Source organism: Petaurus breviceps, unplaced genomic scaffold (assembly GCF_028583685.1).
Source record: "Petaurus breviceps papuanus isolate PSGF00001 unplaced genomic scaffold, PetGlider_PUasm1.0 90650, whole genome shotgun sequence".
In the NCBI taxonomy this organism is placed as follows: Eukaryota; Metazoa; Chordata; class Mammalia; order Diprotodontia; family Petauridae; genus Petaurus; species Petaurus breviceps.
The window spans coordinates 3,589,573-3,612,004 of NW_027187299.1; the positions used below are offsets into that span (position 1 = coordinate 3,589,573).

General features: G+C 38.4%; 1 protein-coding gene across 1 annotated transcript in view; it reads left to right on the plus strand.

Annotated features, from left to right (window-relative positions):
• PCNX2 (pecanex 2) overlaps positions 1-21,026 on the plus strand; it is a 395,419-nt gene extending 374,393 nt beyond the window's left edge. The window contains exons 31-34 of the mRNA XM_069064863.1: positions 5,179-5,453; positions 6,132-6,319; positions 17,448-17,896; positions 19,928-21,026. Coding sequence (XP_068920964.1) covers positions 5,179-5,453; positions 6,132-6,319; positions 17,448-17,896; positions 19,928-20,098 — 1,083 coding nt within the window. The 3' untranslated portion in view covers positions 20,099-21,026. The remainder of the gene's footprint in view (positions 1-5,178; positions 5,454-6,131; positions 6,320-17,447; positions 17,897-19,927) is intronic.
• Positions 21,027-22,432: the final 1,406 nt, after the last annotated feature.

A 22,432-nucleotide genomic window follows, 5' to 3' on the forward strand; every position in this document is an offset into this window, starting at 1 on the left:
GAAGCAGGCCTTGGGAGGGACTGAATCAACAGTGGTAACAGCTGGTTCCAGAGTTCTCAGCCACAGACAATAAAGGAGTTGAACAACTGGTCAGAAGGAAATTAGAGGGATGTCTTTGCTAGCACTGAGGCAAGACTCTGTTGCCTCGCCTACACTCAGATCTAGGTCCTGGTCCTGGGTGACAGTCCCAGGGTGAAGAGGAGCACTAGCAGAGCAGAGCATGAAGCCACGTTTGGAGGAGGGACTTTCCTCCTAGTGCCAGGACAGAAAAGAGTGCTTGTGGTTGCTCACAGACCAGAGCTCAGTCCAGGAATGGAGCAAGCACCTCTCCTTAGATCATACCACCCTGGAAGAACTGAAAATTTACAGGTCCCTAGAAGTATCTCTGAAAACAGCTGCACAAAAACCCTGAAGCTCGGAACAGTACAAACTCCACCCTGGAAACAGAGCCCTACTTTAACTAAAAGTCAAGTAATAGACTGGCAAAATGAACAATCAATGAAAAAAATCCCTGACCATAGAAAGTTACTATGGTGACAAGGAAGATCAAAACATACACTCAAAGTCAAAGCTCCTACATGCAAAGCCTTCAAGAAAACTACGAATTGATCTCAGGTCATGAAAGAGCTCAAAAAGGATTTTGAAAATCCACTAAGAGAAGTGGAGGAAAAAATTGGGAAGAGAAATGAGAGTGATGCAAGAAAATTATGAAAAAAAAATGAGGCAATAGCTTGGTAAAGGAGACAGAAAAAAAAAATACTGAAGAAAATAACACCTTAAAAAACAGACTAGTTCAAATGGTAAAAGAGATCCAAAAAGTCAGTAAGGAGAAAAATGCCTTAAAACATAAAATTGGCCAATGGAAAAGGAGATCCAAAATCTCACTGAAAAAAAATCCCTTAAAAATTAAAATGGAGGGACAGGTAGGTGACACAGTGAAGAGGCACTGGCCCTGGAGTCAGGAGGACCTGAGTTTAAATCCAGCCTCAGACACTTAACCCTTACTAGCTATGTGACCTTGGGCAAGTCATTTAACCCCAATTTCCCTCCCTTCCCCCCTCCAAAAAGACCCCCCCAAAAATTAGAATGGAGCAAATGGAAGCTAATGACTTTATGAGAAATCAAGAAAGAATAAAACAAAACCAAAAGAATGAAAAAATAGATGACAGTGTTAAATATCTCACTGGAAAAACAACTCACCTGGAAAATAGATTCAAGAGAGGTAATTTAAAAATTATTGGACTACCTGAAAGCCATGATCAAAAAAAGAGCCTAGACCAGGGGTGGGGAACCTACAATCTTAAGGCCACATGTGGCCTTCTAAATCCTTAAGTGTGGACTTTTGACTGAATTCAAATTTTAAAGAACAAAGGCCATACTTAAGAATTTAGAAGGCTACATGTGACGTTAAAGGCATAGGTTCCATACCCCTGGCCTAGATATCATATTTCAAGAAATTATCAAGGAAAACTGTTCTTCTAGTCTAGAACCAGAGGGTAAAATAGAAATTAAAAGAATCCACTGACCACCTCCTGAAAGAGATCTCAAAATGAAAACTCTCAGGAATGTTATTGCCAAATTCCAGAGTTCCCAGGTCAAGAAGAAAATATTGCAAGCAGTCAGAAAGAAACAGAGTATCATAAAGCTACAATCAGAATAACACAAGATTTAGCAGCTTCTACATGAAAGGAATTCCAGAGGGCAAAGGAGCTAGGATTAAAATAAAGAATCACCTACCCAGCAAAACTGAGTATAATCTTTCAGGGGAAAAAAATGGATATTCAACGAGATAGAGGACTTTCAAGCATTCTTGATGAAAAGACTAGAGCTGGATAGAAAATTTGACTCTCTGATACAAGACTCAAGAGAAACAAAAAAAGGTAAACAGGAAAGAGAAGTCATAAGGGACATAATAATTTTAAACTGTCTATATTCCTACATGGAAAGATGATATTTGTAACTCATAAGACCTTTCTCATTACTAGGTTTAGTTAGGAAGAGTATCTATAGACAAAGGGCACAGATGTGAGTTGAATATGAATGAATGATATCTAAAAAATGAAATTAAGAGGTAAGAGAGGATGGTACTGGGAGAGGTAGAATGGGGTAAATTATCTCACATAAAAGAGGAGAGAAAGGGCTTTTACAGTGGAGGGGAATGGGGGGAGGTGGGAGGAGTGAGGGAACCCTATTCTCATCAGAATTGGCTCAAAGAGGGAATAATATACACACATAGAATAATATACACACATATAGAAATCTATCTTACCCTACAAGAAGTTAGGAGGGGAAGGGGATAAGAAAATGGGAGGAGTGATAGAAGGGAGCACAGATTGGGAGAGGGGTAGTCAGAAGCAAAACATTTTTGAGAAGGGAAAGGGTGAAAAGAGAGAGAGAATAAAATAAATGACCGGGGGGGGGGGGGGGAGGAATAGAATGGAGGCAAATATAGTTAGCAATAGTAACTGAAAAAATTTTGGAGCCAGTTTCTCTCCTTTCTGAAACATATAAAGAATTGAGTCCAATTTATAAAAAAATAAGAGCTATTCCCCAAATGATAAATGATAAAAAAATATGAACAGTTTTCAGATGAAGTAATCAAAACTATAGCCATATTGAAAAAAATACTCTAACTCACTAATGATTAGAGAAATGCAAATTAAAACAATTTTGTGGTACTACCTCATTTATTATATTGGCTAATAGGACAAAAAAGGAAAATAATAAATGTTGAAATGAGAAAAAATGAGACAATAATGCACTGGTGGAGCTGTGAACTGATTCAACCATTCTGTAGAGCAATTTGGAACCATTCCCAAAGGGCTATAAAACCCTTTGACCTAGTAATACCACCATTAGGTCTGTATCCCAAAAGTGATGAAAAACAAAGGAAAAGGACCTATATGTACAAAAATATTTATAGCAACTCTCTTCTGGGTCAAAGAATTGGAAATTGAGGGGATGCTCATCAGTTGGGGGAATGGCTGAACAAGTTGTGGTATGTGATTAGGATGAAATACTATTGTATTATAAGAAATGATGAACAGAATGCTCTTAGAAAAACTTGGAAAGACTTTCATGGACTGATACAAAGTGAAATTTACTGTGTACAAAGTGACAGCAATACTGTAAGATGATCAGCTTTGAATAACAGCTATTTTCAGCAATACAACTATCTAAGGTAACTCTGAAGGAATTATGCTGAAAAATGCTATCCATTTCCAGAGAAAGAACTGATGGTATCTGATTACAGATTGAAGCATAATTTTTTCTAACTTTCTTTATTTTTCTTGAGGTTTTTTTTTTTGGCCTATGTTTTCTTTGATAAAATGACTATTATAGGTATGTTTTGTATAACCTATATCAAATTGCTTGCCTTTTCAATGAGGGAGATGGGCAAGGACAAAGGGAGAGAATTTGGAACTCAAGGTTTTATAAACAAATGTTAAAAATTGTTTGTACATATAACTGGGGAAAGAATATACTAAATAGTCCAAAAAAAAGTTAGAAAAAGCAGTACATATCTAAAGGGAGTGATATAGGTCACATACCATGATATAGATGTTGGTTTGTCTCATGGAATCCTATTGCTTTGGCAATTCCAAGCAGACAGAAATCAATTTTTAAAATTAAATTTTACTTTTTCGATTAACACAAATCTATTTTTTTTTCTCCCTCTCACTCCCTTTGGGAAGAAAAGCAAAACCCTTATAGCAAATGTACATAGTCAAGCAAAACAAATTCCCATATTGCCCATGCTCAAAAACTTTGTCTCATTCTTTACCCCAAGTCCATAACCTTTCTGTAAGGAGTCGGGCAGCATATTTTATCAGTCCTCTAGAATTGTGGTTGGTCATTGCATTTCTCAGAGTTTGAATTCCTTTCAAAGTCATCTTTATAATATTGGTGTTACTTTATAAATTTTTCTCTTGGTTCTGTTTACTTCACTCTGAGTCACTTCATAAAAGTCTTCCCAGGTTTCTCTGAAGTTATCCCTTTCATTATTTCTTATAATACAATAGTATCCCATTATAGTCATATATCATAATTTGTTCAGCTCTTCTCTGAGGGGCACCTACTTAATTTCCAGTTCTTTGCCATCACAAAAAGAGCTTACATAAATCCTTTTCCTTTTCCTCTTTCTTTGTGATTATATCTATTGTCAAAGACTCCAGAGGAGGTAAGCCATTCTTGGGCCTGAAAACCCTTGCTGTCAGAAAATGCTTCCTTTCATTGGAACCATTATCCCATGTGTTGCAGTATAATCCTATTTCCTCTTGATTTCCCTTGTGGGTGCCCATCTTTCTAAGGCTGGAATATTCTCTTGCCTTTTGTCCAGAAGAACATCAGGGCACGGACCTACTCCCAGATCCCTACTCCCTCTCCATGAATAATAATTAACATCTGTAAGTACTTTAAAGTTTAGAAAACACCTCCCACACAACTCAGAGAAGTAGGTAACTAGTAAGTAATACAAATATAATTATCCCCATTTTACAGATAGGAAAACTCAGGGCTCTCAAGGCTTAAATGACTTAACCAGGGTCATAGAGAAAGCAAGTGTGTAATAAGGTTGTATTCAAACCTAGGTCTTCTAATTTAGAGACATTATTGTAGCATGGGAAAAACTCTTTATCTGGAGTCAGAGGACCTGGGTTCAGGCCCTCTCAGCTGTGTGACTTAGTCTCCTTCAGTTTCCTCATCTGTAAATTGAGAGGGATGGGCTACATATGAATAAATAAACAAATAGATAAATGAATGAATGAATAAGTAGATTAAATAAATAATACATTTGCAAGGCAATTTAAAGTTTGCTGAGCGCTTACAAATATTATCTCATTTGATCTTCACAACAATCCTGTTATATAGGTGCTCTTATTATCCTTATCTTACAGATAAGGAAACTGAGGCCTAGTGAAGTTAAGAGACTTGCCCAAGGTCACACAGTAAGTATCTGAGACTGGATTTGAACTCAGGTCATCCTGGTGTCAGGTTCAGCATTCTTATATACTGCTCCACAGAAGTGGAGCATGGTCCTTTGTAACTCTACATTTTATGATACTTTCACTTCCAGCCCACCTTTATCTACTGTACAGTACACTCTTATAGAAGTTAAAATAGAAGAATTGACTTGACAATCCATCTTCTTTTCTTCCCTGACCCAACCCTGGCCTATAGGTTAACAAGGAATGCGTCCGAGGACTCTGGGCTGGCCAACAGCAAGAGCTTATATTCCTACGTAACCGTAATCCAGAGAGAGGCAGTATCCAGAATAATAAGCAGGTCCTAAGGAACTTGATCAATTCCTCCTGTGATCAGCCCCTGGGATACCCCATGTATGTTTCTCCCTTAACCACATCCTACCTGGGTACCCACAGCCAGATGAGGAATGTTTGGGGTGGACCTATCAGCTTGGACAACATTAAGTCCTGGTTCCTAAACAAGTGGTTAAGGTAGGTTTTCTAATGAAAAAGCCCTGCATCCAAGTGGATGTTGGAGAAACCACAAATTGCTCAGACTTTAAATTCCACTGCTAATCAGTTTCCTCTTGTGATTCAAAGCTATTACACACAAAGGGTGTACGTGGAAAATAGTAAATAGGCTTGGGCCCATTGTCTGAGATGCGGAAATGATGGGGATTCTTACACAACTGAGAAGATGGCTATTTCCTAAAGTTACAGAGGCTGAGAATCTGGCGTTGGTTCCCACAGAGCTTCAGAGGCTGGGGATCTTTATGAGTAATTGTCCCACATACCTTACAGAAAGCCAGGCCTGACCTCCCTCAGCATGGTCCTGTCAATTTAATAAGCCTTATCTTCCTACTCTGTGTTCCTTGGACTGAATTCTAAGGAGTTGTGCCTGAATGCTGCTTTTCTCCAAGCTTTTAATTAAGGGATGGGTGGAGGTAAAAGGGTACTGCTTATTCAGCCCAGGGAAGTTTCTTCCTCTACAAAATCACTAAGGTGAGAATGAAGACTCTTCCTTCTCTCCTGACATTCTTACTTGCAATATTAACCTCGTAGACATGGTGAAGGAGATTGGTAGTTACCTTGAGCTTAGTTGCTGAGCAGAATTTTCAGCACAGGAAGTGTCCTGTTGAGAATTTGATGAAGCATCTCCCGTGTTCACAGAATGCGTAAGGATTGTAATGCCAGCCAGCACAGTGGAGGCAACATTGAAGAAGTGGACAGCGGAGGGGGTACTTCAGCAGGGAGCAGCAGCAACTCAAGCAGTTCCAGCCAGGAAAACAGCGTGGAACATCCAAGGAAAGAAATCTCCCAGTTTCGGTTTTCTTCTCAAGGTGGTACATACAGGCCAGGTAGGTTAAGCACCAGAAGTAGCCTCTAAGCTGAAGGCTTGCTGAGTCCCCAGACGGTGCCCTCTTCTCTTAGAAAACTGCTCCTTGAGGAAAGTGACTGGATTATTTTTTTTCTTTTGTATCTCTAGAACCTAGCATTGATCCTGGCATCTAGGTGCTTAATAAATACTTGCTGATTAATTGGTTGATACCTATGTGATGCAGCACCTAAAGTATGGGGAGGGAAGACTAGACCAGGTGAACTGAGCCAAAAGGTCCAACTCCTGGGAATATATGCCAAAGACTCTGTCTACTGCCTACCTTCATGGGGGCATTTGATGAGCCTACTTCCAGGACTGGGCCACCACGTGGTATGCATTTTTAAGAAATGCAATATTTTAAAATACTCTTCGTTTCTCCCCCTATCCCCTCTTCCCATAAGATGCAGCATGACTAGCTGCCTACTTTGCCTATCCCTAATCTTAGCTCAAAAATGCAATGGTATGACAAATTCACATCAGGAGTTTCATGGTGGGAAAGAACTAAGTTTTAGGACAAGCAATATCTGTTTGTTTTTTTCAGCTGCAAAAGTTCTGTTAAACCAGCTTCTGCCATTCTCTCACTTAGTCACTCTGAAAACATTTATTGAGCCCTTATCATGTGTAAGGCCCCCGTGTTAGAAACAGAGCACTGTGTTAGCTTTCATGATTGGCCCACCATGGTAATTCATTCCTTTTAACAGCTGCTCACCCTGTCAAATATGCGTTTACAGAAGCATTTCTGATGCCCCAGCTCTTGTATTTATCTCCAATTGGAGCCTCCCTCTAGCCATCTCTGACATTTCAGAGTGAGAGAAGAGATTGCCAGGAGATGAGAATGCAGTCGGCTACAACGATGGCTGTAATGAGTCAGAAATTTAAAAATCTCATTTGAATTCATACTCAAATATTTAGTCCCAAACAGATGGAACAAAAATCAAACCTGAGAAATGATCCTGAGCTTTGGGGAGTTAACATTGTTAGTTAACATTAGTCTTTTGCATGGAAAAAAAAAAACTCATTTAAAAAAAATAAAGCTCTAATCTTGGTATTTTCCAGATGTGAAAATACTACAATTTAGTTCCCAACAATCAAATATTTTAGAGTCACTAATACTTGGACAGTGATTTGTCTAACCAGCACAAGTTGTGTACATGGTCAGTGATGGTGCAGAAATGGAGAGTGGAATAAAGAGAATATGTGTCTGTGTGGGCTGATAGGCTTTTTAAGGATTTAGGCACAACTCACCAAATAAGTCTTTTGATTCTGAGAAAAGTGTTAGACTTTTGTATGAGTGGGACAATACAAACAATTACTCATGTCTTTTCTTTGGAAAAAGGTTTATGCTTATTCCCTATGTCAACAGAGAATTGCTTCCCTCATATACATAGCAAGCATCCCTCTCATTTGTAGATGGAGACTTTAAGGGTTTTGCTTTTCATAATAAAGTATGACTTACAATCTACTTGTTGAAAGTCACCATATTGGAGTCAATTTTCTGGTCATAGCTGGGTGCGAGCAATACAGAGCGAGGATATAGGATGTGATCTAAACCACTGAAGGGAGCACCCCACATCAATCAGTCAGTCAGCCAATAAGCAGCTACTGTGTGTCAGGCACTAGATGTTGGTGGATGGGAGAAACATAAAGGCAAAAATGAAACAGCTCCTGCCTTCAAGGTGCTCACATTTCAGCTGAGGAAGGCAACATATATATGCCTATCAAATATGCACATTGAGGAGGTTACAGATCCATCTGTGTGTTGAAAGAACTGGATATTAAACTTATCTTTTAGTAGAGTCTGGTGACTGAGTTGCTTATATCAAGTGAACTACTGTGAGGTGTCAAACATGGGACCACAACACTCTCAAGTATGTCTGAACCAGAGTAAAATGTAATGGGGGAATATTTCACAAAATTAATTAAAATAAAACAAAACATAAATAATACTAATATGTGGCTTTCTAAGTCAATATGTGGCCCACAGGGATGCTTATGTATGGTTTGGTGGCCACCACTGAACTTCAGTATCCTAATATGACCAATTTGAAGTATCGGTCTGTGATGGGGAACTGAAGAGTAAATCTGCTTGTTTATTTACTAGTTAGGATGTTTGCCCCAGAAATAGTTAATAAATAGGGTTGAGTGGATTGTACTATAAATATGAATCATCTGCAAATGATTGATAAATCTTCTAGTTCTATGAAACTCAGATGCCAGAATGAACTCCCCAGGAACATTTAATCTGATAGCAAAGTAATTGAAAAGGTAAGGTTAATTGTGAAATAATGATTTTGAGAAGCAAAAAATAAACTTAGATTTTCTTAATTTAATGCTTAACTTGGTTGACTGGTGCCAGTCTGTCTGAAAAAAAAAAATACACAGAACAAGCCAGTAAAACCTGAAGCTCTCAATATCTGTGGGGTGTACCTAGCCTTTGGTCCTTTGTAGAGTCCTTAATGTAGAGAAATTGTTGTTCCTTTGTCTCTCAGTGAATTATTTCTGGCCAAATATGGGTGGTCCACTATGCAACATTGTAACCACTGACTAAGGGATGAATATGGAACATTTTTTGGACAGCAGTCAACTTTACAGTTTAAATCACAAACAGATGTTTGGTCATGCTAAACTCTGAACAAACTAACAAATCACCATCTCCATTCTTAATCCCAATTTATCAAGGTCACCTCTCCTCCCTCCCCCCCATCTTTTTTGAATATAACATTAAACTAATCAGTTGGGACAGTTAACATAGGCCACAACTCTCCCTTTTTCTTGAATCACTGAGATGGACGGGGCTATGATGAAATCATCACACAAGGGTCTTAACCACACTAATTCCAAGAAAGCTAATGGAAGTCCTGGCAAACTCCACCTATGACACGTTAGGCCAAGTGTGCCCTCTTTCTTATGTACAAGAGAAAAAATAAAAGCTGGGTCATATGAAGGAAAGGAAAGCACAACCACTGACTGCCCTCTGGAAAGGACCATCATTACCTTCACTCCAACTAAGCCATTTCTGTTTCTTAGTTGCCCCTCTCTGCTTGATGCTATGGAGAAGGGTCATTTCATTAGAAACCACTTCAACCAATAAGCTGTTTGGAAGGAAACAGGCTCTTTGGAATTTCTCAGCAGTATAATTAGGTTTTGTCCCCTAAGGAGTTACTCCTCAATGAACACTTCTCTGTTCAGGGCTCCCTAAAGAGAGATACTTCAAGCATCTCAGAATTACTAGAATTTGTTTTTTTTTTCCAATGATATTCAGTGAATAAATCAAGGAATAAGTATCTGGATATTTTTGAAGAATTACCAATATAAATGATATGTGTATGTTCACATGTTCAGAGGATGGATCTTTGCCCACCAAGAAAGGTTCCTTATTTATTTTAAAAGTATATTTGCTACTTCTTGTTGTTAATAAAGTACAAGCTTATACTTCTCTTTACTAAGTAGTCTTATGAGTCATAAAATTTTAAACACACACAAATCAAGCAAAATCAGAAGTTTTCTCTGATCTATCATTTCCCTCAAGCTACTTCCTTAAATTTCTGTTAGCATTTTTGTAAGCACCTCTTCTTTTAATTATTGTCCAATTTTGATTACAGATATAACCTAGGGCACAAACCTAAGGACTTACCTTAGGGTGTCCTCATTGGTGGAGAGAATTATTGACCAAAAATGCCCCATACACAGGCAGGGATAGTTGAGTGATCATTCCCTCTCCCAATGAGGAGAGTCTTATATAGGGCCTTAGGCTTGATTGAGCCATGTGTAACATTAGATTATATTCATTTTACAGTACCTTATTATAAACTTAAAAAGGGCAAGGGCTTCCTAATTTTATCTTTGTATCCCAAGAATCCATTATAATTCCTTACATATAGTATATGCTCAATAAATATTGAATTGAATTTTCTGAATGAGCAAAGTTGAAGCCTTGCCATCACGACATATTCATATAAGAAATTGTGGATTAAGTGTCTGGCTATGCGCAAAGAATAAGCAATGTAAACTGTGCATCTTGGGGCCATCATATGCAAAATGTAAGCCATGAGCTAGTGGTTTCTATGACCAAAAGATTTGTCCTTTTTTCTTTATTTGTGTGCCTACAGACATAGAAGGATTAAGAGATGTAGCCATTTCTCATGCATTTCATTAGTCCCTTCTAACACTAAGGCTAGATTTTCTCACAAAATGGCAATGAATTCCAGTGGCAGTGAGCCACAAGAGAGATCAACCAAGGCATTTGAGGGCTTGTAACTTTATCATGGGATACCACAGAGAAAGATAATATAAATGGATGGTGATAAGGAAGATTGATATTTAACCTTATATAGGTTCCATGTGCAAAAAGCCTTGTGCTAAGGGGAATTCAGTTTAGGTAAGACTATGTCCCTCCCTACTTTCATGGAGTTTATAAATGCAAAAATAACTAGAATAGACATTATTACATGATAAATACATCAGAGAGTTACAAAATGAAATGCTATGGGGTAAGAGAGGAAGAATGGTAACAGAAGACTTTATAGAAGAACTAGCATTTGAATTAGGCTTTAAAGGATGGAGAGGGAAAACATCCTGGGCCTAGGAAAGAGCATGAAAAAGAGACAAATTGCTCATGGTAAGAGAACTACAAATGAAAACAGGTCTGTAGTTTCACCTTTCACCCAGAAAAATAGCAAGGATAACAAAAATATAGAAACAAGTTGGAAGCATGGTGGGCCCATTTATATACTCTTGGTAGAGCTGAGTTGGTTCAACCATTCTGGAAAAATAATTTAAAGTCATGTAAGCAAAATGACTAAATTATTCATATTCTTTTACCCAGCAATCCCACTATGGGGCACATAGCTCAAGGAGGCCCAGAACAGAAAGAAATACTCCATACAAACCAAACTTTTCATAACAGAACTTTCTGTTGCAGCAAAGCATTAGAGATAAAGTTGGTGCCAAAAAATAATTGGGGAATAGATCAACAAACTGATAAATAAATATAATGGAAAATTATTATACAGAGAAAAATTATGTATATGAGGAATTTTGAGAAACCTTGGAAGATTTATATGAAATGATGCAGAGTGAATTAAGTATAGCAATATACACAGTAATTGTAACAAATTAACTGTAAACATTGAAAGGAAGCAGAACTCTAAGTAACTATAACAACCAGTCTTAGTCCTGGAGAAAATATAATGTAATATGCTTCCCTCTTCTCAGAAGAAAGATGGGGAATTAAATGTAGAGTTGCATATAATATCAGATACCATCATTGAAGCAGTTTATTGAATTGTTTTTGTGGGGTTTTTTTGTCTTGCAAAGTCAAGTCAACAAGTATTGATTAAACACCTACTATGTACCAGGCACTGTACAAAGTGTTAGGAACAGCAAAACAATCCTTGCTTTCAAGGACCAAGAAGTCTAATGGGGGAAGCACCATGCAAGCAATTAGTTACAAACAAGATATATACATGATTAATTGGAGATAATGGACTGAGGGAAGGCAGTAAAATTAAGGGAAATTCGGAAAAGAGACTAGGGGATCCAGGAAGTGGAGATAAGAGAGAGGCATGAAGGGCAGCCAGGAAAAATCATGGAGCTAGGAGATAAAGTATTGTGTTCAAGGAACAGCAAAGAGGCTGTTGTTACTAGATTGAAGAGTATGTTGGATACAACTTGCTATTCCTTTTAAATCTATAGTAAAGGGGAGGCTAGATGGCACATGAATAAAGCACCGGCCATGGAGTCAGGAGGACCTGAGTTCAAATCTGGTCTCAGACACTTAAAACTAGTCATGTGACCTTGGGCAAGTCACTTAATCCCAACTGCCCCTCCAGAAAGCAAAAAAAAAAAAAATCTATAATAAAGTTATCATGTAAATTAGTTTTTTCCTTTTCCCCTCCCCCATCCTTATCCTAGAAATTGTCATCATTAGACATAAATATGCATATGAACATACATATATATATACACATACATACATATAAAATTAATCTATCCATATTTCTACTTAACAGTTCTTTCTCTGGATGGAAATAGTATTTTCCTTCATCTATCTTTTGTAGTTACTTTGGGTATTTATATTAGTCAAAATGACTTAGTCACTCAAAGTTCTTAAAATAATATTGCTATTCCTATATACAATGTTCTCTTAGTTCTGTTCATTTCACTCTATTATTTCGTGCAAGTCTATCCATGTTTATCTAAGATAAATTCATCATTTCTTATAGCATAGTAGTATTCTATCACAATCATATACCATGACTTGTTTAGCCATTCCCCAATTGACAGGCATCCCCACAATATCCAGTTCTTTGTCACCACAAAGAGAGCTGCTATAAATACTTTAGAAGATATAGGTTATTTTCCTTTTCCCCTAATCATCTTTGGAAATAGAAGGAATAGGAAGTTGTGCATAATAGATTTGTAGTTTCATGAGCAATCAACTTTTTAAATTATACTCTGTTATGGAAGTGCTTGTTTTATTCCATAAATTAAAAATAAAATATTTTTAAAAGGTATGTTGGAGAAAATAAGGTGTAAGAAGACTAGAAGGGTAGGAAAAATCTAGATTATGAAGGGCCTCGAACATTAAATAGAAGATTTTATTGCTGATTCTAGAGGTGAAGCATTAGAGTTTATGAAATAGAGAGATGACCTAGTCAAACCTGCTCTTTAGGAAGACCAATTTAATAGGAATAGGGAAAGACTTGAGGCAAGGAAACCAGCTAAAAGATTAGAAGAATAGTCTAGACAGTGAGGTGATGAGAGCCTATACTGGGGTGGGATCAGTGTCAGAAGAGAAAAGGGAGTGTATATACAAGAGATATTATAAATGTTGAATCAAAAGATCTTAGCAACAGATTGAATGTGGGGGAAAGAGGGAGGAGTTAAGAATGGCATCTAGGTTGAAAGCCTGGGTAATGGGAGGATAGTAGTACCTTTCACAGTAATAGAAAAGTTAGGAAGAGCTGAAGAGCTGGGGTGGAAAGATGAGCTCCATGTTGGACATGTTGAGTTTAGGATGTCTACAGAACTTTCAGTTTGGTATATTCAATAGGCACTTAGAGATGCCAATCTGGAGGTTAAGAGAGATGAAAATGGAATCCATGGGAACTAATGATATCACTAAACAAAATAGTATAGAAGAGAAAGAGAAGACAGAACAACCTTAAAGGACACTCAAAAGTAGCTGGCATGACCTGGATGAAGATCCAGTGAAGGTGATTGTGAAAGAATAATCTGACAGAGAGGAAAAAAACCCTAAAAGAGCAGTGTCACAAAAACCTAGAGTATTAAGAACAATAGAATCCTCAACAATGTCAAAGGCTGCAAAGCAGTCTTCGAAGAAGGTATTAGGGATAGAATATGTCCAAAAATTACAATAACATAAAAACAAAGGCACTGATAAAGCTTTTTTTAAAAAGGTATGGAGATTTGAGAACACAGTACATGTTTTTGAGGAAAGAGAGTAGTCCAAATGGACCAGAGAAATAGAGAGGAATACAACTGAGATACAGCTGCAAAAGAGGGGTGGTGCCATATGATGTTAGGGCAGCTAGGTGGTACAGTGGATAGAACACCAAGACTGTAGTCAGGAAGATCCGAGTTCAACTTCAGCCTCAGACGCTTACTAGTTAGTTGTGTGACCCTGGATCAGCTACTTAACCATTTGCCCCAAATTCCTTATCTGCAAAATGAACTGGAGAAGAGAGGGCAGATCACCCCAGTATCTTTGCCAAGAAAACACCAAATGGGGCCATAAAGAGTTGGACAGGACTGAAACAACTGAACAACCAACCAGATTATGAAAGTACGTGACAAAGAAATTAGAACTTTATTCAGTAGGCAATAAGAATCTACTGAAGAGATTGTTTTATTTTTTAACCAGATCCATGGATAAAATTATTCTGGAAATAAAATGAACAGAGGAGATGGATCAGAGGCAGGAAGGCTTTCTGGAATGAGATTTTAATATCCAGTCATTGCTGATAAAAGATCTGATTGGGGGAGGAGAATTAGGGTGTTAGGAAATTGGAGTTGATAGGATTTTACAACTGATTGCTACTGAGAAGTTAGAGAGGGAGTTGATGTCACTGGAATGAATGAAATTGCAAAGAGATAATTAGTAAAGGAAGAGGGCTGAGGATGGACCACTAAGGAACCCTCCTATTAAGGGATTAGGAAGAGAATGAGGACACAGCAAAGGAGACTGAGGACTCATCAAAGGAAGAAAACCCAGAGATCCTGGGGTTTCTGATCTTTGGGGAGAAAAGAGCAGGAGGAAATGGTCTTTTCATAATGCTATAGCACTACATTCTTTTGGTGACACAGCATTTCCTTTAAGTCTGGAATCTGCCAAGCTAATTAGGTCTGTTCTTGATAGGCTATGAGAGTTTTCCCCCTCTCAAGCCATAAAATGCAGTAAAAGGAAATGCAAGCAAGCCACTGTAGGTTTCTCCTCTCCCAAGTTGTCAAGAGGTATAGGGCAATGCAGCCTTTCCCCAGTCATGTCTGCAAATAACACAGGATTCTATTTTCTCCAATCAGCTCTCAGTAAAGCAACATCTGTTCTCCAGCAAAACTCACAGCAAATTAGATGCAAAGCCTATCTTTACCCCTCTTTTAATTCCTTTTAAGCCACAGAGGGCAGTAAAGGACAACACAGGTAAGCTTCTGGAAGGTTTTACCCATCTTAGGCTATAGATTGCATGAAGGGCAATAAACCCAACCAGTTCTTTATGCAGAAAGAGAATTCTGCTTCCTTTCAGTGATACCCAGAATCCGCAGAGCCTGTTTGTTTGGCTTCACTGAACCCAAAGCAGCTGGCTTTATCTTCTAATTCTCCTGCACCTTGCTTCTCTCATGCTGGAGAGAGCTGCCTCCACTATCAGCATCTCCCTTCAGGGGGTCCCTGTGTCTTCTTATCTCCTCTTTTCACTGATCACCTTTAATGCCTCAAATCAAAGCATCCTCATCAGAGTTACACATCTCAGTTACTCAACCCAGGTTGATAAATGCAAAACCCACAGTTCTATCAAGTATAACAATGTACACTTTTCTCATAGTCCCCAAACAATTCTGTGGTGTGTAAGTTTCTTAGCTGTATCCTTCAAAACCCTGAAAACTATGATGTGAAAATAGACTGAAGGACAGCAATGTCAGGCGGCTATCCCTGCCATCAGTCAGTATTGTGCTTCTGAGTGCTTTCAGACAGTTCCTCTTACTAGTTTCTCCCTGATCCTTGGAACTGTCTCGTTATTTTTCTCACATAAATATCTTTTATTGGTGTCTCTTTAGGCAAAAAAAAAAAATGTTCATGTACAAAAGGGGCAGTACATTGCAGGAAAAATAGGCAGAAACTGCAAAGAAACAAATTTAGGTATGATGTCAGGATATTTCTATCAGTTAAAACTGCCCAGAAGTGGAACTACCCAGAAGTGAAGTAGCTGCTATTATCCTCCCCATTTTAGAGTTGAGGAAACTATAACAAATAGAGGTTGTGACTTGCCCAGGGTCATACAGCTAGTGTCTGAGGTCTGATTTTAACTCAGTTCTTCCTGATTCTTGACTTAATCCTCTCTCTAGTGTACCACCTAGATTCTTCAAGAGGGAATTCCTTTAGAGCAATAGGCACTATATTCAGTTTAAAAAATTGTTGAATGACTCAATTCAATAACACCTCTTAAGCATCTCTCACCTCTAAACTAACCACCACCTTGCTGCTAACCCAAGCCTTGACTGACCCCACCTTCCACAGCCTCCTAGCCCCCCTGATTGGAGGGCTGGAGAGAAGAGTACCAAACCCCTCTTAGTGCCTTCCTTTATAGAGGGCAGGGCATTCATTCTGCCTTGGATCTGCTGCTCTGCCTGCTTTTAACTCCCCCAGAACGAGACGTCTGCAGGTGTCAGTCACCCCATTCCTCTCCTGCCACGTGTTATGTGTTATCTCCCCTTTTAATTGTAAACTCCTCGAGAACAGGGACTGTTTTTATTCTTATTAATTATATCCCCAGTGCTTAGAATAGTGCCTGGCACATAATAAATGTTCATTAAATTAAACACCTACCACCTGCAAGGTATACGAAGTGACTATGCTTGTCACTGGGGATACAGAGTTTACAAGTTTTGAGGGGAAAGCCCTAAAACCAAAACTGCCACCATTTATATTATTTTATCTCTTTAGGCACAAAGGTTCTTAAGTTAGGGCCTGGGAACTTTTAAAAATGTATTTTGGTAACTATATTGGAATAAAATTATATTGTAATATAAGACCTATGTATTTTATTTTATATATTTAAAAACACTATTCTGAAAAGGGGTCCATTGGCTTCACCAGATTGCAAAGGAGCATATAATATTAAAAAAATTTTCAGATCTCTCCCCTGCTCTAAGGAAATTTAAAGTGATCAAGTTTTTCTCGCTTTCTTCTTCTTTTAAACCAAGGCCCCAATAATTAAGTCTTGTCTCTTTACCTGTTTTAAATTAGTAATTTCAACTCCAAGAATGTAATAAGTAGTTTAAAAAAAATAAAAGAAAAAACAAAAAAGGGAAATAAAAGTACTGGGAGTCATTAGGCCTGGATTTGAAACATTTCTTCCACTAGCTTTCTGTGTGATTTCTCTAATCCTTGGTCTAGTCACCTGTAAAGTAAAGCAGCTGGACTAGATAATATCAAAGGTCTTTATCACCTCCAAGCACCTATGATTCCTTTACTGATAGAGTAGCCTGAATTCCTTGAACCAGTGATAACTCATATTTATATATTGCTTTAAGGTTTTCCAAAGTAATTACAAGTTTTGTTTTTATTCACCAAATGGAAATTACACGGTCATAGATTTAGATCTGGAAGGGACCTTTGAGATTCAGTCCAATCTTCCTGCCCCATTTTATATATGAGCAAACTGAATCTCAAGGAGGTGGATTGAATTGTCCAGGGTACAAAGTTAGTTAGTGTTAAAGGCAGAATCCAAACCCAGATATTCCTCACTTCAAATCCAACACTCCATCTACTCTACCACATTGTATGGAGGATTTTGGGGGGGCAAGGGAAGGAGGGGGGTTAGCAGCAGCAATATTCACTGACAGAATATTTGTTTTATTCTCTTGTTAAGGCAGAAGAAAAGGCCGGAGTCAGTCGGCTCAGGCACATGCTACCTTCATCCAAAGACCACCCATTTCAAGTTTGTCTGGCCCAGTTTTGGAAAGCCATCCATCCTTGTTCCAGACTTCCACATCTGTCCACGAAATTGCCCAAAGGCTTTCCAGCAGTCAGCTCTCCCTGCACAATTCCACCACATCACTGCACTCTCAGCCTCGTCCTATTTCTACGACTGGCCATCTCAATGTCCGAGAGAGAGCTGAGGCACTAATCAGATCCAGCCTAGGCTCATCCACCAGCTCTACCCTCAGTTTCTTGTTTGGCAAGAGAAGTTTTTCCAGTGCACTGGTCATTTCTGGGCTCTCAGCTGCAGATGGAGGAAATACCAGTGATACCCTGTCCTCTAGCAGCGTCAACATTGCAATGGGCCCCTCTGCGAGAGCCATGAGCCAGACTACAAGGGTAAGATGGCTCTGTGTTAGCAGGAGTAATCTACCATATTTGCTACTGGTCTACATTGTTTTAACATTTGATGCTTAATGATTCCCATCAATCTACTTCCAGGATTCCATCTTCTTCACTATAGGGTTCCCAGAGTGATAAACGACAAAGTAATTAGACATGAAATGGTTTGGCAGTTCTGTGAAGCAAACGGGATCTAGAGAACAAGTCCTATAAATAATAATACCCCAGTATGGTTGGAGATTGCCAGATACAACCGAGCTAAGCAGAAACGCCGCCATTAGCACAAAATCTTCGGATGGGAGAAAACAATGTGTTCTTCACTCATCCATACAGGAGGCAGCATTTTCTTTCAATCCATTCGGCCCAGTCTCTTCAGATCATCTTGGTCTGAAATAGAGGAAAGAAAAAAAGAACACGAAGATCTGATCTGTATGCTGTCCCGTTATTAGCCACAGTTTTCAACATAGTGAGATGGACATTACTTTTAAGTAGTAAAATGCTGGGAATTTCTGCCAGTCCAGAACCCCAAGTAGATGATGTTACATGAATACATAAACTGCATTGGTTTCAGAGAAACTCAGGGCTCCAGCTGTTCTTTTTTAATGGTGTTTGTGCTAGGGAAAAGTGTTGGTTGCATTAGCAAATGAGATCTTAGAAGCTGGAAGTTTCCCATGTTCCACTTTATCATTTGAAAGGCAGTATGGACTGGAGGGTAGAGAGCTGATCTCAAAGTCAGAAAGACCTGGGTTCAAGTCCCACTTCTGGCTGTGTGAGTCTGGTCAAGTCTCACTGATTTAAGCAATTCTTCAAGACTGTAAGTTACATTGGCACTCAAAATTTTAAAAAATGAATGTTAAAATTTTTTTTACATGTAATTGGAAAATAAAATATTAAGAAAGGGGGGAAAAGACTACAAGTAACTACAGAGAAGGTGCTGAATTCATTGATAGAGGGAGTTTCCTTACATGGAGTGCCCTGTACTGATAAAATCACAATTACTATCCCTATTTAGTGCTTCTATCATTTGTACTCTCAACCTTGTTGCTGACTTTTAAAAGAAAAGTCACTTAGGGGAGGAATCAGAAGACACAGTGACCCTGGATTACAAATTGTCATTCTTGGGAGGGAGCCACTCATGAAGAAGATCCCAGAATTGTAATTTCCTATCATGGAATGGCTATGAATGACTGGAAATAAATATTTAAAGTTGTACCTCTAGAGAAATTATTCCTAGGCTTTAAAAAAAGTCTTCATTAATATCTTTTGTTTTTATATTGTTTGTGTATTCTTCCTCTTCCTACTCTCAGAGAGCAATCCCTTATAGCAAACAATAAAAAGAGGAAAAAAACTCAGTTCAGCAAAACTCACCATCATATTAAAAATGTCTGTCATTGTATGCAATGTTTCATTCACATAGTCCTCCACCGCTGCAAAACAGCAGAGTATCCCTGCTTTTTACTTCTTTTGTCTCTCATTGCAAGTATAAAACAAGAAAAATATCAGCTTTTGATTTATCATATATTACCTTTCTCCCTCTTCTCTACCACATAGAAGTATTATTTAGCCAAAATCAACTGCAGCCAAAATGAAAATGCCTCTTAATTGAGATGTGAGTCAAAACATCAAAATTTCAGCATTTTATGATATTTGGTAAGAATGTAAAACATAATGGAAATGCAAGTACAGGAAATCTAGAAATATAAATGGCCTTATTTCCAAAGGTCATATCATTCCAATACATTGATGCCATATTATATGAGAAAAGCTTCCACCATACATTGTGAGACCCTGTGCTAAATGTAGAATTCAAAGTAGTCCATCATCAACTCATTTTCTGACCTAAGACCATTGATCAATCTATTGCAGTTTAAAGACTAGAAGTCATTGTTTCACCAAGGTTTCCAAGGTCACTTTGGACCACCAGTGTGATACACTGGGCCTATTCACAGAGATGCATGCTACTAGAGAGTACCAAACCAGTAACTTTTACTAAGCTATTTGCATACTTCTTTTTTGTTTTGGAAACAGTTCTCGGAGCCTTGTGAAACAACATATGCCACAGAACAGGGTCGGCTTCGGGATCAACATCTTCCTCAAGCTATGGCAGAGAGCCTTAGTGTGATCTGTCGGAGGGCCAGCCAGGAGGATATGGGCCTAGATGATACGGCCTCTCAGCAAAGTCTATCAGAAGAGTCATGAAGGACCCAAGGGCTGCAAGGGACTCAGCTTCAGAAGACAGCTTGTCCTGTCACCTGCTGCTGGCTGGAGTGTAACACCAATTTTAAAAATCTCTATCTTTGGAACTCAAGATCCAGGAAGTTTAAAACAAAAAGGAGCTGATATGAGAGCCTACAAGAGGGCCTTTAACATGAAACGAGCCCTTCCCAAAAACACAGTGCAACTCTCTCAGGTTCTCAGAAACTTTTCACTTGACAACTAAAACCTGTGTGCTATCTCTCCTTTTCCCATGCACCTTCCCCAACAATTCCCTGCTACCAGAGCTGCTGATGTATTTCTGGGAAAGCTCAAGCAATTGCATTTCAAAATTGGAATAACAAAAAAGCCATTTAGTATCATAATATAACCAGAAGCAGTGCACACACACGGACTACTATTTTCAGCCATTACTAAAAAAGAAACTAATTGCATGTTAAATAATTGGCAATTTTATACATAATGCATTACTATGGAAAATTCTGAATAGTAGCATTTAATATATAATGGGCTGTTACAACATGCTACAGTGAAATCTAAGTTTTTAAGAAGAACCTCATTTCTTTACCACATTCCTGATGGTGGTAATTAAGTACACAATAGTAACATATTTCAGGAGATGCTATAGTGCATGCAGGTATGTTTAAAGTATTTTGTAAAAGATCTAGAATGCATATTGATACAAGATGAATTAAGAAACCCAGTTTAAAACAACAAAACAAAACCTGTGCATGGAAAGCCATACTGGATCACATGATGTTCCTAACTTGCAGTCAGAGTTCTTTCTAGAAAAAGGCTGCGTTCTTGTTTAGTTTGCAGGAATGCATACCTCTTTCTGAAGCCAAGAAATCCTTAATGTATCATAAGACACACATCCACACCTTTGTTTTTGTAATTAAAATGTTTACAAAGATTGATGCTTTCAGGTGTTTTGATTTGCTGGAATGGTTATCCATCGGAGGAAGGAGGAAAGGAGAGTATCGGGTTTTCTTTTGCTTTGAGAATGGAATTTTAATAAGCTCTGTCTGTGCTACTATGCTTGAGTCCAGACATGAGCAAGCCCATGCAAGACATGTACAGCAAAAGCCTGGGGTCCATGTTAACAACAAGAAGGGGAGCAAGAATGTAGCAACTAGCCCAGTAAGAATGCAGTCTGCTATACATTACATGTTGAACTCTCATTCTAGTCAACAACAAAAAATAATGATAATAATAACACTTCTATAGCACTTTAAGGTTTGCAAAGTGCTAGATGAATGTTATCTCATTTTTAACCTCCTAGCAACCCTGTGAGGTGGGTGCTGCTATTACCCCTATTTTACAGATAAGGAATTTGAATCAGGCAGCAGTTAAGTGACTTGACCAGGGTCACACATCTAGGTAGAATTTGAACTCAGTTCATTTTTACTCCAAATCCAGCACTATCCACTGTGATGCCTATTTGCTTTATAGGTCTTTGGTAAAGATTGTATCATTTGACATGGGAACAACTGTATAGATTTACATTAAAGAAGAAAAACATCTTTTTCTTCACCAAAAAAGGAAGTGGACTTGGTGGGAAAGGGGTTCTTCATCTTCATAAGATATGGTTTCCAGTGTTATTTTCGTTCATGATTTCCCATTCTTATTTTGTCAGTGCCCTAAGTAAAAATGAAGTGCCCAAACTCAATATAATACTTTAGCATGTGGTCTAACCAGCTGAAGGACAATGGGACTATCCATTGCTTTATTCTAGTCGTTATATTTCAATTAATATAACCTAAGTTTGCAACAGTTTTATCTATTTATGTGCACCTCTCTCTCTTCCCCTCTTTGTCTCTCCCCTTCTCCTCTCTCCCTCCTCCCCCTTTCTCTTTCTCCCTCCTTATACTGTTGATATCCTGAGTTCACCAAAACACACATATCTTTACTACATAAAACTACAGTCTGTATATACATTCCTTTGCTCTCCATCTTGTACTTCTGTAAAGACTGGATTTCCCTATCTTACCTAGGCTGGAAGAGCATGGCCCCAATTTCTCTACTGATCAGTATGGGAGCTTCTCTGTTTCCATCCTGGACTGGTACATTCCTTCTGAGGCAGCCCAGTGGCCCCTAATCCCAGAAGTTTACCATATTGACTTAGTGGTTCAGACTTAGTGGGTTCACCCAATCAGCTTATCTCTCTGCAGCTCAGAACTCCCAAGTTCAAACTGTACTTTTATTAAAATTTTGCCAAGTTTCAACATCAAATTCATTGCCCTCCAGTTCATAAGTTCTAAAATAGTCTTCCTCTTTTGAGGATTAGAACATTTGTCCATCTTGAGTCCTGCACCACCT